Source organism: Triturus cristatus, chromosome 6 (genome assembly GCF_964204655.1).
Source record: "Triturus cristatus chromosome 6, aTriCri1.1, whole genome shotgun sequence".
NCBI classification, from domain to species: domain Eukaryota; kingdom Metazoa; phylum Chordata; class Amphibia; order Caudata; family Salamandridae; genus Triturus; species Triturus cristatus.
Genome location: NC_140589.1, coordinates 1,248,936,311 through 1,248,958,581, shown reverse-complemented (window position 1 = coordinate 1,248,958,581; position 22,271 = coordinate 1,248,936,311). Strand labels below are relative to the sequence as shown.

General features: G+C 49.8%; 1 protein-coding gene across 2 annotated transcripts in view; it reads left to right on the top strand.

Annotated features, from left to right (window-relative positions):
- Positions 1-22,271, top strand: part of NPHP1 (nephrocystin 1) — a 708,547-nt gene that overhangs the window by 58,780 nt on the left and 627,496 nt on the right. For both annotated transcript variants that reach the window (XM_085612188.1, XM_085612187.1), the window contains exon 3: positions 9,573-9,633. In XM_085612188.1, coding sequence (XP_085468314.1) covers positions 9,573-9,633 — 61 coding nt within the window. The remainder of the gene's footprint in view (positions 1-9,572; positions 9,634-22,271) is intronic.

Below are 22,271 nucleotides of genomic sequence, written 5' to 3'. Positions count from 1 at the left end.
GGGGTCTGTGGTCGGTCTGAACTAGGAAGTGCGATCCAAACAGGTATGGCCGCAACTTCTTCAGAGCCCATACCACTGCAAAGGCTTCACGCTCTATTGCACTCCACTTCTGTTCCCTGGGAAGTAGTCTCCGGGATAGGAAGACCACGGGTTGATCCAGACCCTCTTCGTTGAGTTGCGATAACACTGCCCCAATGCCATGTTCTGATGCATCTGTCTGGACAATGAACTTCTTGGAAAAGTCTGGGGCCCTTAAGACCGGGGCCTCGCACATGGCTTTCTTCAATCTCACAAAGGCCTGCTGACAGGCCTCCGTCCAGACTACCCGTCGAGGTTGTTTCTTGGACGTGAGCTCCGTGAGGGGGGCTACGATGGTACCGTACCCCTTCACGAAGCGGCGGTAGTATCCCGTGAGGCCCAAAAATGCTCGGACCTCAGTCTGTGTCTTGGGGGGTTCCCAGGCCATGATGGCCTCGATCTTCGCCTGGAGGGGTTGCACCGCTCCCCTACCCACCAAGTGTCCAAGGTACACTACCGACCCCTGCCCGATCTGGCACTTGCTGGCCTTGATCGTCAATCCAGCTTGTCTCAGGGCCCGGAGAACAGCTTGCAGGTGACGCAAGTGATCCTCCCAGCTGTTACTGAAGACGGCTATGTCATCCAGATAAGCAGCAGAGAAACTCTCCATTCCGGTGAGGATCTGGTTTACCAGGCGCTGAAACGTGGCAGGTGCGTTCTTGAGCCCAAAGGGCATCACACAGAACTGGTAGTGGCCATTGGGCGTGGAGAAGGCTGACCTTTCCCTTGCTCCATCAGTCAAAGAGATCTGCCAGTACCCAGAAGTAAGGTCAAAGGTACTTAGATATTGGGCAGCTCCCAGCCGGTCAATTAATTCATCCGCCCTAGGGATCGGATGAGCATCAGTTTTTGTCACTGAATTCAGTCCCCGGTAGTCCACACAGAACCTCAGTTCTGGTTGGGCACCCGGTGGTGCAGCTTTCGGTACTAACACCACCGGACTAGACCAGGGGCTGCTAGAAGGTTCAATCACTCCTAGCTCCAGCATCTTAGTGACTTCACTATGAATGCTAGCCTTCACCTTGTCTGACATCCGGTAGATCTTGGACTTCACAGGTGGGCTGTCTCCTGTGTCCACGTCATGGACGCACAGGTGAGTCCTACCCGGGACAAGGGAGAACAATGAAGAGTACTGCCCCAGGACCTGGCGACAGTCCTCCTGCTGTTCAGGAGTTAGAGATGGGGAGAGAATCACTCCCTCCACCGACCCATCCTTTTCTTGAGACGCAAACAGATCAGGGAGAGGCTCGCTTTCCACGTCCTCTCCTCCGTCAGTCACCATCATCAAGATGACTTCGGGCCTCTCGTGGTGGGGTTTGAGGCGGTTGGCATGCAGCACCCGCAGGGGCTGACGAGGGGTCTTCAGGTCCACCAAGTAGGTAGCCTTACCCTTCTTCTCCAACACCTCAAAGGGTCCTGACCAGCGATCCTGGAGGGCACTAAGCTCTCCTGGTTCGATCACCCACACCTTCTGGCCAGGCTCCAACTCCACCGGGTGAGCGTTGTGGTCATACCACGCCTTCATCACTGCTTGGCTGGCTTCCAAGTTGTCAGAAGCTTGCTTCCACAACTTAGCTATTTGGCTCCGGAAGGCCAGCATGTAGCTCACCACATCCTGGGGGAGCTTTCTGGGAGTTCTTTCCCATCCGTCTCTCACCAGGTTAAGAGGTCCACGTACAGGGTGCCCATACAGAAGCTCGAAGGGGCTGAAGCCCACTCCCTTCTGTGGCACTTCCCTGTAAGAAAAGAGTAAACAGGGTAGGAGGACGTCCCATTTCCTCCGCAGGCTTTCAGGCAGACTTCTGATCATGCCTTTTAAGGTTTTGTTAAACCTTTCCACCAGACCATTGGTCTGGGGGTGGTAAGGAGTTGTGAACCGGTAGGTCACTCCACACTCCTTCCACATTGCCCGCATATACGCTGACATGAAGTTGGTCCCCCTGTCGGACACAACTTCCTTGGGAAAACCCACTCGGGTAAAGATTCCCATCAGGGCCCTAGCCACAACAGGTGCTGTTATGGTCCTCAGAGGTATTGCCTCTGGGTACCGTGTGGCATGATCCACCAGAACCAGGATAAACCTGTGACCAGCTGTCGTCGGTGGATCTAATGGACCCACAATGTCGATGCCCACCCTTTCAAAGGGGGTGCTAACGACAGGAAGTGGTTCCAGGGGAGCTTTCAGCTTCACCCCTGTTTTCCCACTGGCTTGGCAAGACACACATGTCCGGCAGTAGGTATCGGACGACACTTTCATCTGAGGCCAATAAAAGTGTGGGACAAGACGGGCGAAGGTCTTGTCTTGCCCCAGGTGTCCTGCCAATGGTATCTCGTGAGCCAACTCTAGAAGGAAGGCTCGATAACGTTGAGGGACTACCAAGGCTCGTGACGATCCGTGTAGGGGTGCCTTGGGTTCACTGTAGAGGAGGCCATCCTCCCAGTAAACACTGTAGTTCCCTTCAACGTTCCCTGCTGCCTGGGCTTCGGCCTGTCGCCTCAGCCCCTCAAGGGTAGGGCACTCCCTCTGGCCCTGGCAGAATTCCTCCCTGGACGGGCCTCCCTCCACGTGCCACTCGGCCGGGATGGGTAGGTCCTCCAGGTTGGTAACGTCCCCCTCCGCAGACTCCTGGTCCACCACCTCCGGTGGCCTATCCGTCCTACGGGGTGGAGACGCCGAGGCAGGCTCCTCCTGTCCTCGGTTCTTCCCTTGACTGGCAGCTGGCTGGGCCTTTGTTCCAGGCTCCAGCCGAAATGAACTCCCTCTTCGGGTAGTCGCGGACCTTGTGCTAACACAGGCCCAGTCAGGTGTACCCAGCATCTCGGTGTGAGTCCGGTATTCCACCTCCTTCCAAGCGTTGTGCTCCATGTCATTCCCCAGCAGACAATCGACTGGCACGGCAGGGCTTACGGCAACTCGAAGTGAACCTGCAACCCCCCCCATTCAAAGGGAACCTCGGCCACGGGATAGTGGCCTGTTCTGCCGTCAGCCATCGCGGCTGGGTGGAGTACATCGGGAATTACCTGCTCTGGAGACACCAGTTGGCTACGCACCATAGTCATACTGGCTCCTGTGTCTCTCAGAGCCTCCCCTCTTTGGCCGTTGATGGTGACCCACTGCCCATACTTTGCGGTATTTGCGGGCACCTGGATCTTGGGAACCATCTCCCGTTCTCCCAGGGACACTAAAGTGACACCCGCCCACTCCCTTCCCTTAGTTAAGGGCATCTCCTCCCCGAGCACTACACTAGCTACTCCGGGGGTCTTTCCTCCAGTGGGAGGGGGTGGTCGTTTCTGACACTTCGGATCTCCTTTATAGTGTCCAACGCCACCGCACTCGTAGCAATGGACAACCCTTGGCTGCTGACTCTGGCCAGGATTAGGGTTTCTGGGTGGGTTAGCCCTAGGGGTGAATCCTGTTCCCTTTCCTTGGAAGTTATTTTGGGGGCCTTTGGAGAACTCCTTTTTCTTTTCCCCTCCCTCTTTCTTCTGGGCGGCGCCCTGTCCGGCCTTTTGAGTATCCCCTCCAGTCCCCCTTGTGGACACCCGGGTACTAGCCCAAATGTCCGCCTCCTCAGCAAGCTTCCGGGGACTGGTCAGCTTGCTATCCACCAGGTGTTGCCGCAGTTCAGGGAAACATTTCTCGAGCAGGTGTTCCTTCAGTACTAGGTCAAACAACTCCTCGTAGTTCCTCACTTCACTGCCCTGAATCCAACCTTCCAGTGCCTTCTTTGCATAGTCCAGGAAGTCCACCCAATTCTGTGTGCCCAGTTTGTGACTACCCCTGAACTTCTGTCTGTACTTTTCAGGTGTTAGTCCAAACTTTCTGATGAGCGCCAGTTTCATGGTGGGGTAGTGGGTCTGCTCATCCTCTTCGAGGGCCAATAAAGCATCCCTACCAGCTGGAGGCATGTACTTATACAATCCCCCTCCCCAGTACTTCTCTGGAACCCCATGGGCCCTTAACGAGACCTCATAGGCCGCTAGCCACTTGGCGATATCATCACCCAACCCATAGCTAGCTACTATGTCCTTTGGCAGGTAGGGTTTGGATTCCCTGGTGATTTCTTGGTCTTTGCTGCCACCATTAGGAACAGTTGGTGCCCCAATTCTTAGGATCTGAAGCTCTATCTCTTTCAGTCTTATCTCATGAGCCATCCTCTGTTTCTCCGTCTCATGAGCCATCCTCTGTTCCTCCTTCTCCTTCTCCAGCTTTGCTAAGTCCCATGTGAGCTGTCTTTTCTCCCTCCGATCTGCTAACTCCACTTCGGATAAGCCCCCACTAGAGACAGTGCTGCCCTTCCTAGAAAGTGTCCTGGGCCCTGCTGACAGGTTCCCCACCTCAGGTTGGTACATCTCAGCCCCCTCGGGGTCAGGCTCTCCATCCCTGTCTTCCTCCTCAGCCTTGCTTTCCCTGCGTGCCTCCCCCCAAGCCCTTAAGCTGGTTTGGAGTGCACCCTTCTTTGCTCCTGGGGGACAGTACACCCCCTCCCGCTGGCAAAACTCCCTGAGTTGGGCCACAGTGTACGTTTCTAGATTTTCTAGTACAAACTCCATCTCGCCCACTCAGGTTAGAGGACAGGTTTTGTGCAGTAACAATGCAGGGGGGTACCTTTAATAATACCTCCTCCCACCACCAGAGTAAATTTGGAAAAAACAAAAACCCACAATTAGGAAGGCCGCTTTGAGAAAACTCCCGGTGTAGGCCTATGGACTACCCACAGTTATTGTTGAGTATATGTAGGCACAGCTCTATCCCACCACTGAACACCAACTAATGTTGGAGATACCCACTCCCACTCCGCAGGGTGGTGGTGGACTTCCCGAACACACTGTGGTAGCTTGGCTCGAGTGGTCAGGAAACAGGCACAGTGCTAAGCATACAATATACCCATACAATAACCATGCGTGCATCCGTTCCAAAAACGACTCTACACCGTAAAAATTATGAAAATATCTTTCTTTATCTTTTTTTCTCTTAGTTGCTGATTGGGAAAATAAATAAGTCAATCACAATATACAAATTTTAAATAGTGCAGGTCAAATAAATATTGTCTGAAGATTCAATAAATAGGGGTGATCATAAATATAAGGGACATAAATAGAAGTGCAGGTAATACAGGCAATTAAATATTCTGAGGCAATAAATACTGTACCAATAAATATTGTACACCAGCAAGTCCTGTGGACCAATAAATATAGTGAAGCAATAAATAGGTAAAACTCACTAAATACAGTGCCCCCAATAAATAATTAAAAGTATACAGCAACACTCATGTAATCAGATGACTTTTCAATTCCTAAGGGCTGATTTGGCCCAGGCACAGCTTGTAGGGTTGTGGAAGGCTTGAGGGGGGCTACTCCCTGGCTGGGACAAGGCTGAGGCCTAAACTGAGGTAGATCAAGGGGGGAATACCAGTGCCCTGGCTTTCTCTCTCCACACAACCTCTCTAGGTTAGTCCCAGTTCACCCCAGGCACAGTCAGGTTGGTTTCAGCACCTCCCTAGCCCCTTAGAGCAGTCTCTCAGGTCTCCACAGGGCCTTAGGCGCCCTCTACTCCACTTACTGCCCTTTTTCTGATGTTCCGACGCCGCTGGAGTCGTGTCGATGCCGTGAGGCGGTTCCGGTTCGGTCTCGGCGGCCTCGGCACAATGTCAGTTCTTTGACGACGCCGGTAGGCGGTTCCGGTCCGATGTCGGCGGCCTCGGTTCGATCTCGACCTCCGATTCGACGGCGTCGGGCAGTCTCTACTCGATGTCGACTTCGGGCGGCTCCGGTCCGATGGCGCTCTCGGCTTCGATGACGTCAGCCGGCCTGGCCTCGATGTCGACTTCCGGCGACTCCGGGGTGCGATCCTCACCCCCGACCTCCGGTGCTCCTCTCCTCAGGTTCCGGCGACTCCGGAGTGCGATCCTCACTCCCCACCTCCGGTACACTTCACCTCGGTCTCCGACGACTCCGGAGGGCGGACTTCACTCCTCCGATGACGCCGCTCGCTCGACCTCGGTTCACTTCCTCCTCGACCTTTGGTATTCCTCACGACCTCCGTCGGCGCCCTCTCACGACCTCAGGCGGCTCCGGGTACGACGTCTGCTTCCTCAGTCAGCGCCGCTTCTCCACCTCGGGCTCCAGGTCTCAGGCTACTCGACGCCGGACTCCAGGGAAACCAGTTTCCAGGTCAGGATCTTGCTATCTTCTGTTTCTAAGGCCTGTTCCTGCTGTCCAGGTCCTTAGGATGAGTTTTTCTGGCTTCTTCCCACACAGGGCTACAGGCTGGGATCCATCAGTAGGGACTAGTATCAAGGGTGGGTTTATGGACCCCACTCCAGGCACAAGTTTCCACCCCTGCTGCTTCACTCCTTCCTTCCTCACTGTTGTGCTGCTCTCTCTTCACCAGTCAGGTGCCAACTGCCAGCTCCAACTGCCAACACTCTGTCTTAACCTCCCAACATTCTAAACCGCCTCCAACTGTCACAGAGTTCTGGAATGTTCTGGAAGGTGCTGGTAGGTTCCAGTGGATGCTGGTGATGTCACAGGTGGCCACCATTTTGTGCTTCAGGCCCTCAGACAGAAGTTTCAGGGGTAGCTAAAATGGCTCCCTGAATCTGTAGCAACACTAAAAAGTCTGGTGGTTCCCAAAAAGGAAAAATTCAAACAGGGTTTGAGGCAAAAGTGGGACAAAATAAATAATGATGAGGAGGGACCACCCAAAGGGCTGACAGGTCTAACAGAAGGTAATACCTGTTTACCGTAAACAGCATATGCAGTGCTTATGTCTTCCTGGTGAATATATTTCGGTAAGATTGGGAAGGCTCTGACATGTTATTACATTTGCTTTGGAAATGTGAATTTCAGGCGTGGCTTCAGTGATGTATTCTCGTTGTGCATTCACTAACAATTTCATTGATGTGAACAATATACACTTGTGCAAAGGTATGTCGCAGTGCAGCAATATCGATCCTTTTTCTGCCGGCATGGAGCAAGTGTGTAGTGGGCAAATTGAGCATCGTTGTTTCCGAAAGGCCACTGGAGTCTAATAATTTAGACTCTGTAAAATATCTTTTACTTTTTAAAGAGGGATGTGTGAGCTGTTTTTCAAGTTTCTGAATATGGGTGCAGGGCCGTATCCCGAGAACCCAGTTTATTTGCCGTAGGATAAATCGAGTGGGTATCTATTGGGGAGAGGATGGGGTCTGTCGGCTAGACTGCCGACTTTGGTGCTGGAACCCAGGGTTCGAGCCTCGGGGTCGGGTCCACATCCTGTGATTCTGGGCAAATCACTTAATCTCCCTGTGCCTGAATGTGTAACGTAACCGGTGCTCATGTAAAGCGCTCCAATACCATCGGGTCGAGTTCGCGCTATATAAATATGCCCCAAAAAAATCTGCTCATACTGTAGTGGGAATTGGTGTCTATCCTTCATACTTTTCCTCCAAAGTAGTCTGATGACCTATGCTCTCCTGCTTCGGTAACCTGCCCTCTTAGTGCGCTGCTTAGTAACAGTGCCAATAATGGAACATTTTACATTTTGTTTTTAAAAGTGTTGCACACAGCGCTTCATCTTTAACATGGTGGCCGTGCTTTTGTTGGCTTATGCGCAGCTCGCCCACATCAAATTTACTAACACTATTTTTTATTTAGATTTTTGAAAGCGTGCCCTGCTGCACTTTCACTTTTGTAGTAGCACCTAGGCCTTCATTTTCTGCACACCGCGTGCTTAATATGTAAGATGCCGGCTAAACTTTTCTTTTCTTATGCGCGGGTCACCAAAATCAACTTTGCTAACATTTATTTATTACTTTTTAACAGCGCGCCATGCCGCACCTTCACTTTCGTAGTAGCGGTCACACCTTCCTTTTCTACACACCGCGCTTCATATTTAAAATGGCAGCCACGCTTTTGTTTTCTTCTGTGTGGCTCACCACAAACAACTTTTCACACATACCACCCGGTCACAAACGCTATCTTACAGGAAGAACAGCGGTTGGCAATGGCGGCAAGGTAATTGGCACAGGATCCTCTGATAACATATTATAATATATTCACTTTGGTCTGTTTTCCTCATCTTACATTTGCTTAATAGTTAAATACCTTTCGACACCTTCTACGTTTAGTATTTACTTTTTATTTTACGCAAAAAAATGCTAAAGTTTGCACATGTTATTTTTAAAAACACGTAATAAAACCAAACCTGACATTTTATGGATAGGTAAAACACTTTGTTATTTACAACGCCAATAGCTCTAACTCTTGAAAATGCGAGACCTATTGCATTGCAAATGCTTGTTTTTCTATGGGTACGAATGTTAAACCTGGGGATTTTGAGTATTGATTGATAAGCTGGAGGTCAACGAATGGTTACAGTTGATGGAGTTCTTTACTGAAATGTAATGCATTGACTAATGAAACGCAGACTCTAGCTAAAATAGAAATGTTAGGCCTCATACTTCTTGTATGTGAAGTTTACTGCCAAGGAACCTTTATCATGTGGAAAAACTTGTATTTTCATGGCTCAGTAGAATAATGCTTTAATCTATTTTTCACAGGCAAGGCAACGACTCTCACAAGAAAAATAAAATTTTGCATTATTACAAGGCATGTGTTTGGAATATATCTGTGCTAAAAGGATCCGTGTGCCTGAATCAACAGCACTCTTTTCCTGGGTTTCTACCATGGTTTCCTCTCTAGAGTCAACTACAGCCTCTTCCCTTCCACCCAGCATCTAAAACTGGTTTGTAATAAACGTAGCAAGGACCTCTCTGTCCTTTCTCCTGAGAACTGTCCACTCTCTGTCCGAATATAAATCCTTTATCTGATCTCTGGACTTGGTTTTGAGATGAATTCCCCACCCTCTGTTTTCCATTGTCCATACATGCCCCCTTTGTGTTTAGAAGAAAAAAACTGTACGTATTGTACTACTGGTGCAAATTGGAAATGGCCAATGCCACCTAGCTGTCTTAGCAGAATCACACATAATGTAACAATATTTGTTCTGGTAAATGGGAGTGTCCACGAGAAGCTCCATGATGTACAATTATGAGAGATTTTCTCAATGTGTTTTCTTCCAACTGTTTCACTCTGCTTAGTTCCGATTGTTCTGTTTTGTGTGAACCATATACATCTGTAGTGAATGTATGAAAATACTTGTTTTTCATGCAGCCCTTTTTTTCTCATTTTGACTTAGCACTCACGAGTTGTGTTCTCTCTTTTTTACACGTTAGTTTGTATCCTACACATTTTAAGACATTTACTCGCTACGAAACAAGTGATTCGTTCCTTGTTATTGTCATACTGCCATCGACACCTGCATGAATGTTTGCAGCTCCACTAGCCATGTACCGAAGCTGGATAAACCTAGGCACGCCTCTTTCTCTTGTAGCTCATTTAAGTTATATGGATGTCTCTTGTTTCGTTGCTTGTGTGTCACAGTGCACGGGTTTGTGTGAACATCCTTAACCCCATTAATTAATCTCATATGCATTCCGTTTTACTTTTAGATGTGTCCAGTTAAAGATGTCGGTGGTTGAAAATAAGGAAGTTCTCCAAAAACTGAAGAAAGTAAGTTGTTAAATCTTGAGAGACTATTGTGTTTTAGAATGTGAGCGTCAAAGACAATAAAAGTTGTGAACTCCAGTTTCTTCCTTTTCTCATGTCACGACACACAAAAATTCAGTTAATCAGAATGTTGAATACGTATGTTACTTATACATCACAATGCCATAATATATCTTCCACTTTCTGTTTAAAATAACTATTCTCCCTCTTGGAACACGACATACGATATCCATAATTAGCCTCCATGGATGTATGTTCCTACATCGCACAAAATTGCAACGCGTGCTTTTAACATGCGTTCAATGCATCGCAAACACAGTTACACTGGCAATGTTCACAACGCACGGTGTTGCAACGCAGATACAGTGATTCCTATGGGCAAGTACATGACATCGCACACTGGAGAATCGCAAGTCAATACAACGCATAGTCTACCGTATTGTCTTGCATAAACTCATAGAAAGATGCGTTACGTAACTGGTCCTACAGGCAAGGTTTAGCAATGTAAATATCTGTATGCCAGAAGAATTCATAAATTTTAAACCGGTGAAGGTGTACATGAATTTTCCTTATACTTTTGTTTACATGTGCAGAGCAGAAGGCAGCACACTGTTGTGAAAATACCGCAGTGCTAATACCACAGTTTCTGTTTCTTTTTTTTTTTTGGGCAAATGCGTGATCCCGCCTCTAACCACCGGCCCCCACTGCCTCTAACCACCGGCCCCCACTGCCCCCCCCCACTTCCCACAACGCTAATTCTTCCAATGCAAGTGATGTAGAGAAGACCAGTAGTTGCTTAGTGCATTATGTCAGTATGGACTATAGCATTTTTTAGGTCTCGGCTCGAAGGCTGTGCTTGCGCAGTCTCGGTCCGAGATTTAATGACTTGGAGAAGAGGGGCTTGGACCCGCCCCTCTTCTCCCCTGTTCTCCATTGGCTGGCCTCTTGAATGCTGGCCAGCCATTGGAGAAGAGGTCCGTCACTCCGAACAGGCCCCGTCCTTTTCGGATTCGGGGGCGTGTTTTTTCCAACTTTTCTAATTATCTCCTCCAGCCAATGGCAAGAGGAGAGAAAAGGAAAACACGCCCCCCAATCCGAAAATGACGCGCTGTTTCTCCGAGCTACCTTTGCACCACGGGTCACCCACTCTTGCCCTCACTCACCGTCAGGGTGCAGGAACACGCCCTCACTCCAAACGTCACACCTCGTATAGACAGAATCTAGCGCGTGGCGCGATTGGCTGGTTCTTTGTTGTGATATCGACACAGGTCGGCTCTGAAAAGCGTGCGCTGCGCAGAAGGAAAGAAAGCGTGTAAAGTGTACGTGCTGCCTCACACACTGAAATGCACTTCAATGGGAGTTTGCTTATACTATTAGAATAGGTTATCCTTTCGGCTGCTGCATCTGAAAAGGTTGCATTTGACGACCTCATATCTCAGGAGATGGAGCTGCTCTTTGTTAAGGTAATGAAGCGGACAGTTAATTTGCTGCAGGTCAGTGACTTGTGAGTTGCAACGATTCCTCAGCAACTCGGTACAGAAAGTTAGGACAGATTTTCTGTTCGTGTGACAGGGAGGAAGGTTATCGGGTTATTCTTTTCTTATATTATGATTCTTTTCAGCTGTGGTAGTTCAATGGAAACGACTCGTGGTAACCAGGATTAGGACCAGGACTGCAACTCCCAGAATGCATTTGGTTGTTAAAAGAAAGCCAGTATCTGCGGGACAGCGTCCTTCGTGACTTGAAGCCAACTGGTTGCACTACTAGTTAGGAATGCAAATCTTTCTTTTCAGCCACAGAAAGAATAGTGCTGATGCTTTCTGGTAACTGTTAAAAACGAATAATTAGAAAACAAGTATTCTAAGCGCCCCTTTTATAGCCGAAGCAGCATTGCACCAATAGCATGCTCAACATGTGTCGACAAACTGAATGGAAACATGCCTTCGTGCATGGCTTGTGAAAAGCCAGGAACAGCGTCGATGTAAATGATGCATCCATTTCAGAGGTTTCCGTGCAACCTGAACCGTGATAAAAAATATTTAAATGAATTTGGGCAGCCATAAATCCCAAAACGCCCTGCTATTCCTATACCAAGATGCCACTCTATGGTTTGAAATAGTCCATTATATATGCAGAACGTTATGAATTAAGTTGACACCTTAAATGGCATGGACTTATGCTGCATTAAGTTGTGTAATGTTGTGTGGACACAAACTCGAGTGCTTCATGTGCCGACATATTGAGCAAACAAGGAAACCGAAGCACCAAGGCATAGAGCGATTTGTCCAAGTCTGCACAGCTTGGTTAAGTGGGGAATTTGGGATTCAACTCCAGGTCATCTGTTTGCAAAATTTGCAATTTAACCAGTGAAAAAGACACGTTCTTGCAGGAACTGAATGCTGTGCATGGAGCCTTGACTCTGTCCTCATAACGCTCTGATTCTATAAAATGGTGACGCCTGAATGTGGCTATTGAGAAAAATGTTTGGGGATGGGTCACTTTTGAGACAGGAAGTTTATTAGCGGATGATCTCATCCATGCAAGTGATGAGTTATTTCTCAAACTCTAGTCCCTGGGTGTTCTTCTGCAATCTGCTGCCCTCTACTGCCAGGGCCCTCTATAATATGATATAATTATGTGAACATTAAAAATAGGAGCAATTAGATGCGTGTTAGAACTGTTGCCCCTACATCTTGCTTAAGGCTACCAAACCACTTTATTTTTTGCCTTTGCACATGTGACATAAGTCCTCGAAAGCATGCCTGCCCCTTGAAAATAGTCTTGGCTTTCAAGACTCTTGCTCAGATCTGGCAAAAATAGTATTGCTGTCAAGTTTTTGTTTCGTTTTTAAAGGTGTGTCTATTTAAGATGTGCCTTCCTTGTAACGAACGGCGCAACAAACCTCCCTGTCTGATTTCAGTAGGTGAATGTAAAGAGTAAATCAGAGAACCAGTGAGGAGTAAGTCGTGCGCCCTCATCCATTGCTTCATCAGACTTCTGCATTGGAGATTTTCCATGGATTCCAGCACTCCTGCCCTCAGTGCGTAAACCTGTGGCGGTGTGCAGCCAGCACTATTGTGGAAGTTAGTTTTGCGTCTGCCCGTGTTGTCTTTTAGCTGCTTTCTTCTTTGGTTCTGTTTTGCAGAAGGGGGCATTGGAGGGTCATCCACTTCAGTCTGCTGATTCAACTATGTATTTGAGAGTGATTAAGCTATTGACAGTGTAAATAACAATACTGTTTCTTTAAATGTTTAAAAAAATAATAATAATAATGCTATGAGCAATGCCAATAGCTCTAACTTTACCAATGCCGAGACCATTGCATTGTAAATGCTTGTTTCTTTAAAGCAAATAATGACCTCCTGGGTTGGTGTCCGAATGAAGCACTCTGACAGTTTAGCACTGGAGCACGCGCGCGCTTGTTTTATTAGGCTGGGGAGTGATAACACCAATGTGTGCGGTGTTATATTATAACTGTGCTTCCTCTTTTATGTCCCACAAATATGAAATTCAGGAGCGCCACTGTCCCTTCACCTCAGTTGCTTATTACCAGCACGTTGGGATGCTAAACTTGGAATAAAGTGCATCACTTTAAACCAAGTACCGAACGTGAAATACAACATATGCTTTTTTTAACAAAATCATTCTGCGGGTAGACCTATGTATTCTCTGAGCAAGTTACCAAGCTATCGTGTTTATTGAATCAGATGTCTGCTAGTGTGCTGCAATTGCTTACGTCATTTGTTTACTTGTACAGGGTTTCAACTGGTTCAAATATCGAATTTGCCACGAATAATCCGTGATAATCCAGGCGGTGGGGTTCGCTGACCCTTTCATCTTTGTTAGGTGACTGGATCGAGCACTGATTGTTATGTGGTATTTCTGGTGCAGTGTTCACCAGTTTCTTGTCCTCTTGGCGCTTATGCAGAGCTTGGCCTGGTTGCCTTTAAAAAGGCTCATGGCTACAGTTCACGTCACCAACTTCCACTCGCCCACTTTGGCATCATTTTATGCATTCAGAAGCGTCTCTGCCTTATGCAAGTTCTTCTGATATGAATTGCTGAGCCTTCTCGATTCCCCACGTTTTTGAGGTGTCTGCCGGCTCCGCACCGCGCTGCCCCTCTGTGTTGGTGATGAGAAGCCGCCTTTATGATTTAGCCCGCCCAGCAGCCCCCGACCCCAACAGGGCCACCTATAGCACACCACCACGGTTGATACTGGCCTCTTCCTTCTGCTTCTAGCAAAATAAAAACCATGAAACATAGCACAGGAGCTGCAAAGGAGATTAGAACCAGCAGCTAATTACAGTTGTAGCTTGTGCTTTTATATACAACGCGTCCTCCACCGTCCCACTTCTAGGCAGAGACCCCAAGACAACATAAAAGCATCCTTCCCTCGCATCACTTACACACAACACCGAAACACGCCCAACAAAGGATTGCGACAAATACAGTTCTCTTTGCCAACCAAGCTACCCCACGGTGTGGTGATACCCGTCAAAGACTGTCAAAGACTGTGCCTTTGCATCCCACAATTTTTTTTGAACCATCTGTTTATTGGGAGTTGGTTGTCCCTTAGACTGGACTGCTGTGTCGGAATTCCATTTTGCGTCTCTTGCAGGCAGTAAACGTAGAAGGTGGTTGGTCTGAGACCTAGTGACTGCCAGTCCACATTCCTTGCACAGCACCGGAGAATTGGCACAGTCTTTTTATGGTCTGTCTCCACAGAGCAACTGTCCCAAGACAATTATGTGTGCATTACTACAGAAGGGCTTTGGCTTCGCCCACATGGTATTGTTTTGATTAGGAAGACGTTGTGTGCTTCCTCAAAAAGTGCTGTTCAGTGTTGTGCGTATATCCGTTAATAAAATTAATGCGTATCACAATAACACTGTTGTATCCATTAATAAAATAAATGCGCATCACAATAACACTACCCATCAACAAACCGCAATGTAACACCATGCGCAATGTAAAATCCCCGCGATGTGGAAACCCGCGATTTAAGAGCATGCGCGATGTTCTCTCATCGGTGTAATGGGTGTTCGCCGCCTCTATGTGCTGTGTGCCTTAATTGAAGTGTTGAAGTTTTTTTATTGATGAGGTTCCGGCTCAACCTCTTTCACTACTTATTGGCAGACCCCCACGGCTCTCACAGAGGTCAGTGCCTCGTGTCCTGTGGCTGTGACGGTGAGTCTTCTCAGGACATGATGCACTTTTTAATGTGTTGTACTTTTTATGCTGTTCTTAGAAGGTTATTTATTAACCCGAATCTTAAAAAATTGGGTTTAGGGCGTGTTCAAGATCGCACCGAGCAGTAAATCCACTGCGGAGCTCCGCTGCGCTGGATTTTTAAAACAGCGGTTCCCATGGGGTTGGCGACCCAAACTCACGCACTGGTAGGGGAAGATTTGCTGACCCCGCTGGTGGTGCCTGAAATTGATTGCAGTGTCCACAGTGGCGGATTCGGGCACCTAGAACCAGAGGACGTGAAGTCGGCAGTTCCACAAAATGGCGTCACGGTGAGTGCAGCTGAGCCGCACACCACTGGGGGACACCGCACCAGGTCAGCCGCTCAGAGGGAGTGCAGGATGAATGCTGTTCCACGGGAGGCTCATTGGGGGGCTGGTTGTGCCCACGGAGGCCGGGCCAAGCCCGCCGGATCCCGAGGAAATTAAGGACGCAAAGCGGTCCCGGAGCCCCCCCACCCCCTGTCTGGCAGGAGAAAGGAAACAGCGACCACGCGGGCCGTCTATTGAGCTGAGCATACGGCACCCAGTAGCTGTTGAAGAGGTGAGATGGGCTTACAGCACGACGGAAAAATGACAAAGCTGGAGCAGTGACTCTGTGCAGCAGCGAGGGGAGGATTGGACAGTGCCTGCGAGGTGATAGTGTGGCGTCCCCCTCTCTCATTGAGCAGTGCCTCCTCCTCCCAAACAAACTGACCTGTGTTTTGCGGGAGATCCGAGACTGTGCACTGTCTTCCACCCCTGGCGCCTCAAACATGGGCCAGCGGCTGGGGATGGGGCGCGATTAGGGAGGCCTCCAGCAGCCACAGGACAATGTCAAGCCGCAGCCACAACTCGGGCTGCACATCCAAAGTGGTGACACCTTCCAGAAGACACCTCGGCGGAGTCTGGTTCACTGCAGAGATTGCTGGCCCATGGCGCAGAAGCCATTGTGTTGGCAGGAGCCTAGCAACATGGTATTGGGCTGGAGGGCCGCTAGGCGTGCAAGGCCCACAATAGGCCATGATTCTGTTTTACTGCAGGCAGAAGGGGCCCCCACTATTCAGTCATAAAAGACCTCGGGCTCACCACGTTCGGCGTGTAAGGCTCTGCTTTCAGTGATAAACCTGGGGAGCATGAAGCCTGGTCGGGAACTGACAGGACACAACAGTGACCAGCGCCAGGTCCAAAAAGGAAACAACCACCATCAAGGATCTTCTAGCCAGGGGCTCGTCCAAGAAAACAAGAGCGACCCCAATCTCCCCCAGCACGGCGGTAACAGGCAACCCAGCCGCACTCGACGTGGGTGAGGAAGCCCCCATTACACGCGGCTTCATGGAGGCTCTCTTTGGCACTCTGAGAGACAATATTATGGCCCTCTGCACGGAGGTCACTGTGGAGGTCAAGGAACTATGCCACAATATGGGGGTACTGGAGCAGAGAGTGGACACTGTGGAACAAGCTGAGGATGCCAGTAAAGAGGAACTGGAAGCACACCGCCGTGAGCTCCTGGAACTCCGGGATCACAAGGCAGATCTCAACTTCCATCTCGAAGACCTAGAAAAAATTATCCCGCAGATCAAATATTCGCATTAAGGGAGAGCCATTACAGGCAGATGCGGGGCACCTGGAGGACTTCATGTTGCGTTTCTTTCGCCAGATAGTGCCGGATCTGGAAGGGAAGGAACTTTTACTGGATCATACTCGCTGGGCAGGACGTCCCTCAACGACTCCAGGAACCCCCCAGGATATTTTAACGTGCCTTCACAACTACAAACATAAGGAGATGATTATGGCAGCGGTGCAGGATCAGTCCCACATCCTCTTTGAAGGCAATAAAGTCAGACTTTATCAAGATTTATCGGATATCACACTTCAAAGACGACGAGAAGTGAAGCCAGTGACTGAATTCCTGAGGGAAAAAGGAGTGCGATATAAGTGGGGCCATCCATTCGCCTAATTTCTGCGTGGCAAGGCGAGACGAGAGCAGTGCGCACACCCATGGAAGCGGCGGACATTCTGAATATGGAGATCGACAGGGAGGCCTCGTCCTCTCCTTCCATGGCACAGGTGCCCCTCCAAACTCCGAAGCAGGGACGACGTATAAAAAAACGCACACAACAACAACCAAGCAGGCCAACAAAAACCAAGAGCATCAAGGAATGCTCAGCCCTACTGCAGCAAATAGACAAGCGGCAGCGATCCCCAGACAGAGAAACTGATTGACCGCACTCTGACCTGTCTTCGAAACTGCCAGCAAGGGGCTAGTTCCTCCCCACGAACCTCACACAGATTTCTATCATGGCTACCAGTAGCGGCGGGAGCAGTTGACTCCCTCACTACTCTGAGAATGCTGCTGCAGATGGCGACGGACATGGACCCTCCATACAGAACTGCAAGTCATGCACCCGTTGGTGCAGTTGTTTTCTTATTTGTTAAAGTTGATATGTTTTATACATGTTCCTATGCACAGCTTACTATCGAAATGTCACTCTTCATGTTTGGGTATAGGCGGGCAGTTGCGGGTGTACTGCGGGTGGGCGGGATCAATCAGCGGTACCACATTCACACAGACATGATATGCATAGTTAGCCTTAACGTTAGAGGTTCAACTCACCGTCTAAGAGAATAGCACTACTACGTCATTTGAAGGCGTGTGACATGTCTGTAATAGGAGACCCATCTCCTGAAAAAGGACTGGCCTAGAATGCGCTCTCAATGGTTTGACCGGCAGTACTGGTCCTCCGGTCCAGGGAAGAAGGCGGGTGTAGCAATCCTGGTAGCCACACACTTTCAAGGGAAAATCTGACATCCCCGGACGTCTACTGTCCTTAAGAGTCTCCTACGCCCAGCAGTCATTTACGATAGCTTCCACATATGCACCCAATGATCAACAAGAGCCATTCAAACTTCAGGCGCTGGGTAAAGTGCTAGCCTATCCAGACAAGCATCTAGTAATTGGGGACGACTTTAATTTAGTAATGGATGCTGTGTAAGATAGACACCACCCAAGTCCGGGGAACACAGGAATGTTTACTCCGCAGGGAACACAATGGTTATCGGAGGCTGGCTTGATCGACATTTGGCGGAAACTGCACCCGACATCACACTCCTACTCCTTCTTCTCCGCAGCACGCCAATCTTATGCCAGGCTTGACTTTTCCTCATCTCAGCTTCACTGGCCCCTAGAGTACCTCAGGCCACCATTGATATGGCATCCTTGTCAGACCAGGCTCCCATCCAGATAGACTTGCGCCTATTGACTTCACGTCGGAACGGTGAGTCATGGCGCCTAAACCCCAAAATGCTATCCTATGACGCCACAAATAAAGAAGTGGGGGAAGCCATTGGGAATTATCTCAATATTAACGATAAGCCACATACATCAATTGCAACACTGGGAGGCCCTAAAGGTCATCATTAGGGGCAAGTATGTAGCCATCGCCTCTCGACTTAAAAAGGAACGCGCGCGTACCCAATTAGAAGGCATGGTTAAAGAGCTAAAAGACGCCCATCGGTGTACAGGCTCCCACAAAGCACGGCGACAAATGACCATAGTGCGCAAACACCTTAAGGCGTTGGACATGGGTGCTGCAGAATATGCATTATTGAGAACACAACAGAAGTACTACGCAGGGGGCAACAAGGCAGGGAATCTACTGGCACACAGATTGCGCACCCTGGTAAACACCAGGCACGTGCAAAGCCTCAAAGAAGGCAACGATGAGCACGTCACAGGGGACGAGGACATAGCGGTGGAGTTTGGGTGCTTTATGCAGACCTGTATAGGGCTGAGGAGAAATCATTAAAGGACTGCACCCCCTATGTCACGCAGGCCCCAATAACAAGGTTGCTGACCGTTAGTGCCCCCCTTCTGGAGAAGGACATATCGGAGCGGGAGATGCGGGAGGCGATCGGAAGACTCCAACCTGATAAGGCGCCAGGACAGGACGGGTTCACACCAGCCTTTTACAAACAATTTGCCTCCTTATTGTCCCCAATACTAACCCGATTATATAACTCTTTCAGTGAGACTGGGGAACTACCCGAAACCATGCACATGGCGACGATAACGGTGCTGCCCAAACCAGGTAAAGATCCCCGGCGCTGCGCCTCATACCGTCCTATTTCCTTACTTAATGTGCATGCGAAGATTTTCACAGGGATACTGGCAGTTAGGCTGGATACATGCCGGGGCTGATTGAGCCAGACCAGTTTGGCTTCATACCAAGTCGCACCTGTGGGGACAACTCCAAAAGGCTTTTCCATCTTCTTAACAAGACGCGGCGCTCTCAAAAACCAACCCTATTTCTCACAATACACGCAGAGAAGGCCTTTGACTGCATTCATTGGCCATTCCTGAGAGCGGTACTGGAGGCAGTGGGTATCGTACTTCGATTCCAGCGATGGATCTGGGTGGGATATGCAGGACCTACCGCACAAGTCAGGGTGAACAACACACAGTCCCTGACCTTTGCTATCTCCAGGGGGACTTATCAGGGATGCCCCTTGTCAACGCTGCTGTTTGCGCTCTATATGGAGCCTCTGGCGGAACACATCTGTTACCACCCACAGATAGAGGGAGATAATTGGGAGGCCAATCACACAAAATAGCCTTAAATGTCGACGACGTGCTGCTGACCGTTACAAACCCACACCACTCACTGCTCCCTCTCCTGGAAGAACTTGCGCCATTCAAGGAGGTCTCGGGCTTCAAGATGAACACCTCTAAGACCAGGCGCTTAACATCTTTATCCCACAGGAAGAGCAACAATGCTTGATATCTGAGTTCCCTTTTCATTTGGCACAGCAAGGAATCCCTTATCTGAGTATTCAGATTTTCCCAACCATAGAGGATACAGTGACCCACAATTACTCAGAAATCCTCAAGTCGGTGCAGTCACTTATCCAATCTTGGCATGGGGGTTCAATTTCCTGGGTGGGCCGCATAGCTGCGGTCAAAATTACATTGCTGCCCAAAATCCTTTACCTTATGCAAGTTGTAGGAGAGTAGGGTCTGCAATCCTATGATCACCCAGATTTTTTGCTTTTGCTTCATTGGTTTACAACTTTCCCTGGCTGTGGGCCTGCCAATCAGACCCACAGCCTAGCTGTTCTCTCTCGAAATTAACACACATGTACATTAGGTGCATCCACTAATTGGAACTGGGCCGCCTTGTCAGTCCCTGTCTCAGCATACCACAGGTATCCAGGGCATCGGTGTACCCAGGGCCTACCAGGGGCTGCAGCATGTATTATGCCACCCCTGGATGGCCGCCCAAATCTGACACAACTGGCTGCACGACAGCTGGGGCAAAGTGGTGTAATCACCCGTTGCTGTAGGTGTAGTATTCCTGCACCTAACCCTAAAATGGACACATGGATTCCTATCAGTCACTCCTATGGCAGGCCTTATCAATCCTGAAGGCAGAGTGCAGGGAATCATGTGGGACGGTGCTCTGGCGCGAGCTGAGCCCGTCGACGGCTTGCGGAACCAAGTCCTAATAGCCGTTCCATGGTGACGCGGGCCAACTACTTTAAAACGCATTATAATCCTTGCGGTTATTTGCTAACTTTGGCATCGCATCACCTACACATGTCGAGTAAGGTGTCATACAAACTGGAATACGAACCCCTCGCCAGTCCCGGCGACGGGGTTAGCATTCCCCCCTTTTAGAGGGGCACGACATGGAAGTAACCTTGAACCCCGGTTAAAGTTGACTCAAGCCTCAGCATCACAAAATGGATGCTGCCACCAGACACAAGTCTGACCTCCTGCTGCTGGGAGACCTTCCAGCGAGGGGAGCTTGGACAAAGGGTTTCCTGTCGATGGCGGTGTTAGCACCATCCCAGACAGGGTTGTGTATCCCAGGTAGGCAGGGCTGAAAGGAAGGTGATTGCAAGTGGCACCCCGGTGCTCACTGTGCATAGCCCGGCTCAAACCAGTTTCGGGGGCACACCAGCCCCTGAGCTGGGGCGAAGCCGGACAAAGGATAGGGGTGTCACCACCCCCCTCCTGGCTCCACCCATAGGTAGGACCTGGTCACGGGCCAGCCCCTTTTCTTAGAATAAAGGTAGGAGCGAGTCCCCTTCTCAAATGGGATAATTCTGAATCTTGAACTACTTTCCACGAAAGGAACTCTTGACTATTTCTGAAGACTCTCCCTTGTGGCTAAGGAGTAGCCACCCTGCACCAGCAGGCACCACCTAAGCGCTTGCGGTTTGCTGTAAGTCTCTCCTACGGATCAAGACTGCCCAGCTCGACGAGACCCGAGTTCCCTGCCATCTCTGACCTTTTACCTACATCATCAGCCCAGCTGAGAGTCGTAGGTGTGACGAGACCTGCGGGACCGGCCATCTTCAGAACCTGCACGACGCTTATCTAGCACGCCCACCGAGGGACCCTCGAGTGAGTGCACCTAGGGTTTGAGAAGCCCTAACCCTGAGCAGCTCCAGCACCGAAGTCTGCCTCCCCAGCATCCACGAGATCTGCGTGGGGGCCCATCCGCTCCTTGCTGTTCACCGCGTTGTCCGACCACTTGCCGACCGGCTTGTGGCCCTCTTCACGACGCACCACGATTGTTTCATCACTAGTCTGGTTGCTCCAGACTGGCTCTTGCTCCCCTTCAACAGAGGAGTACCACGGACCCTCCTGGTCCACTCCAGACGCCATCTTGACTCCACCGCGTGGGCTTGCCACTGCCAAGATCCGCTGCCCCATTCCTGGGCCCAGCATCATCGACAGCAGACACCTTCGTGGGACAGCTCGCCCTCCATCCTGGTCGCCGCCGCGCCTCCTGGTCCGAGGAACAGCCGAGTCCGACGTCATCCACTCACCTGGTCGAGGTGACTTCAGCCGGTACCCTCCTGGTGCCCACACGATCGCTGGCTAGCGGTTGAGAACTGAGTCCCCTCTGCTTTCAGGTTTCCTTCATCCCCGATCCAGGCTTGGATCTCGCTGAACATCGTCACTGGTCGCCTGCCAGCAACTCTTCTTTCAGGCTCCTGAGACTACAACGAGGACTTCCGACATCTTGCCGAACCTCCCGCAGCCGCAGCCTCTGGGCTAGGTAACTCGAGCATTTCGGTGCTCCACCGCAGGTTCGCTTTACAAGTGTCCAGTTCCTTTTTCGTTTAGTCCCACTGATCGGGTCACTCCGGAATCAGTAACTTCATACTTTCTAACCTCTCCCCTTCCACTGGCAGTGTAATGGTTTCGTGCCCTCGGGCATTTGTGTAAATTGTGCAACCAGAAGTATTTTCCTAAGAGTTTTGTATTGTGCTTAGCTCCCTGACTCATAAAGAGCCAGGGTAGTCCTGTTATAAATAAATATCCTTTATTTTCATAACAACTTGTGTGGTGTCCTTTCACTCGGTGTTCAAGGGGTATATGTGATGGTAAACAGCTGGCTTA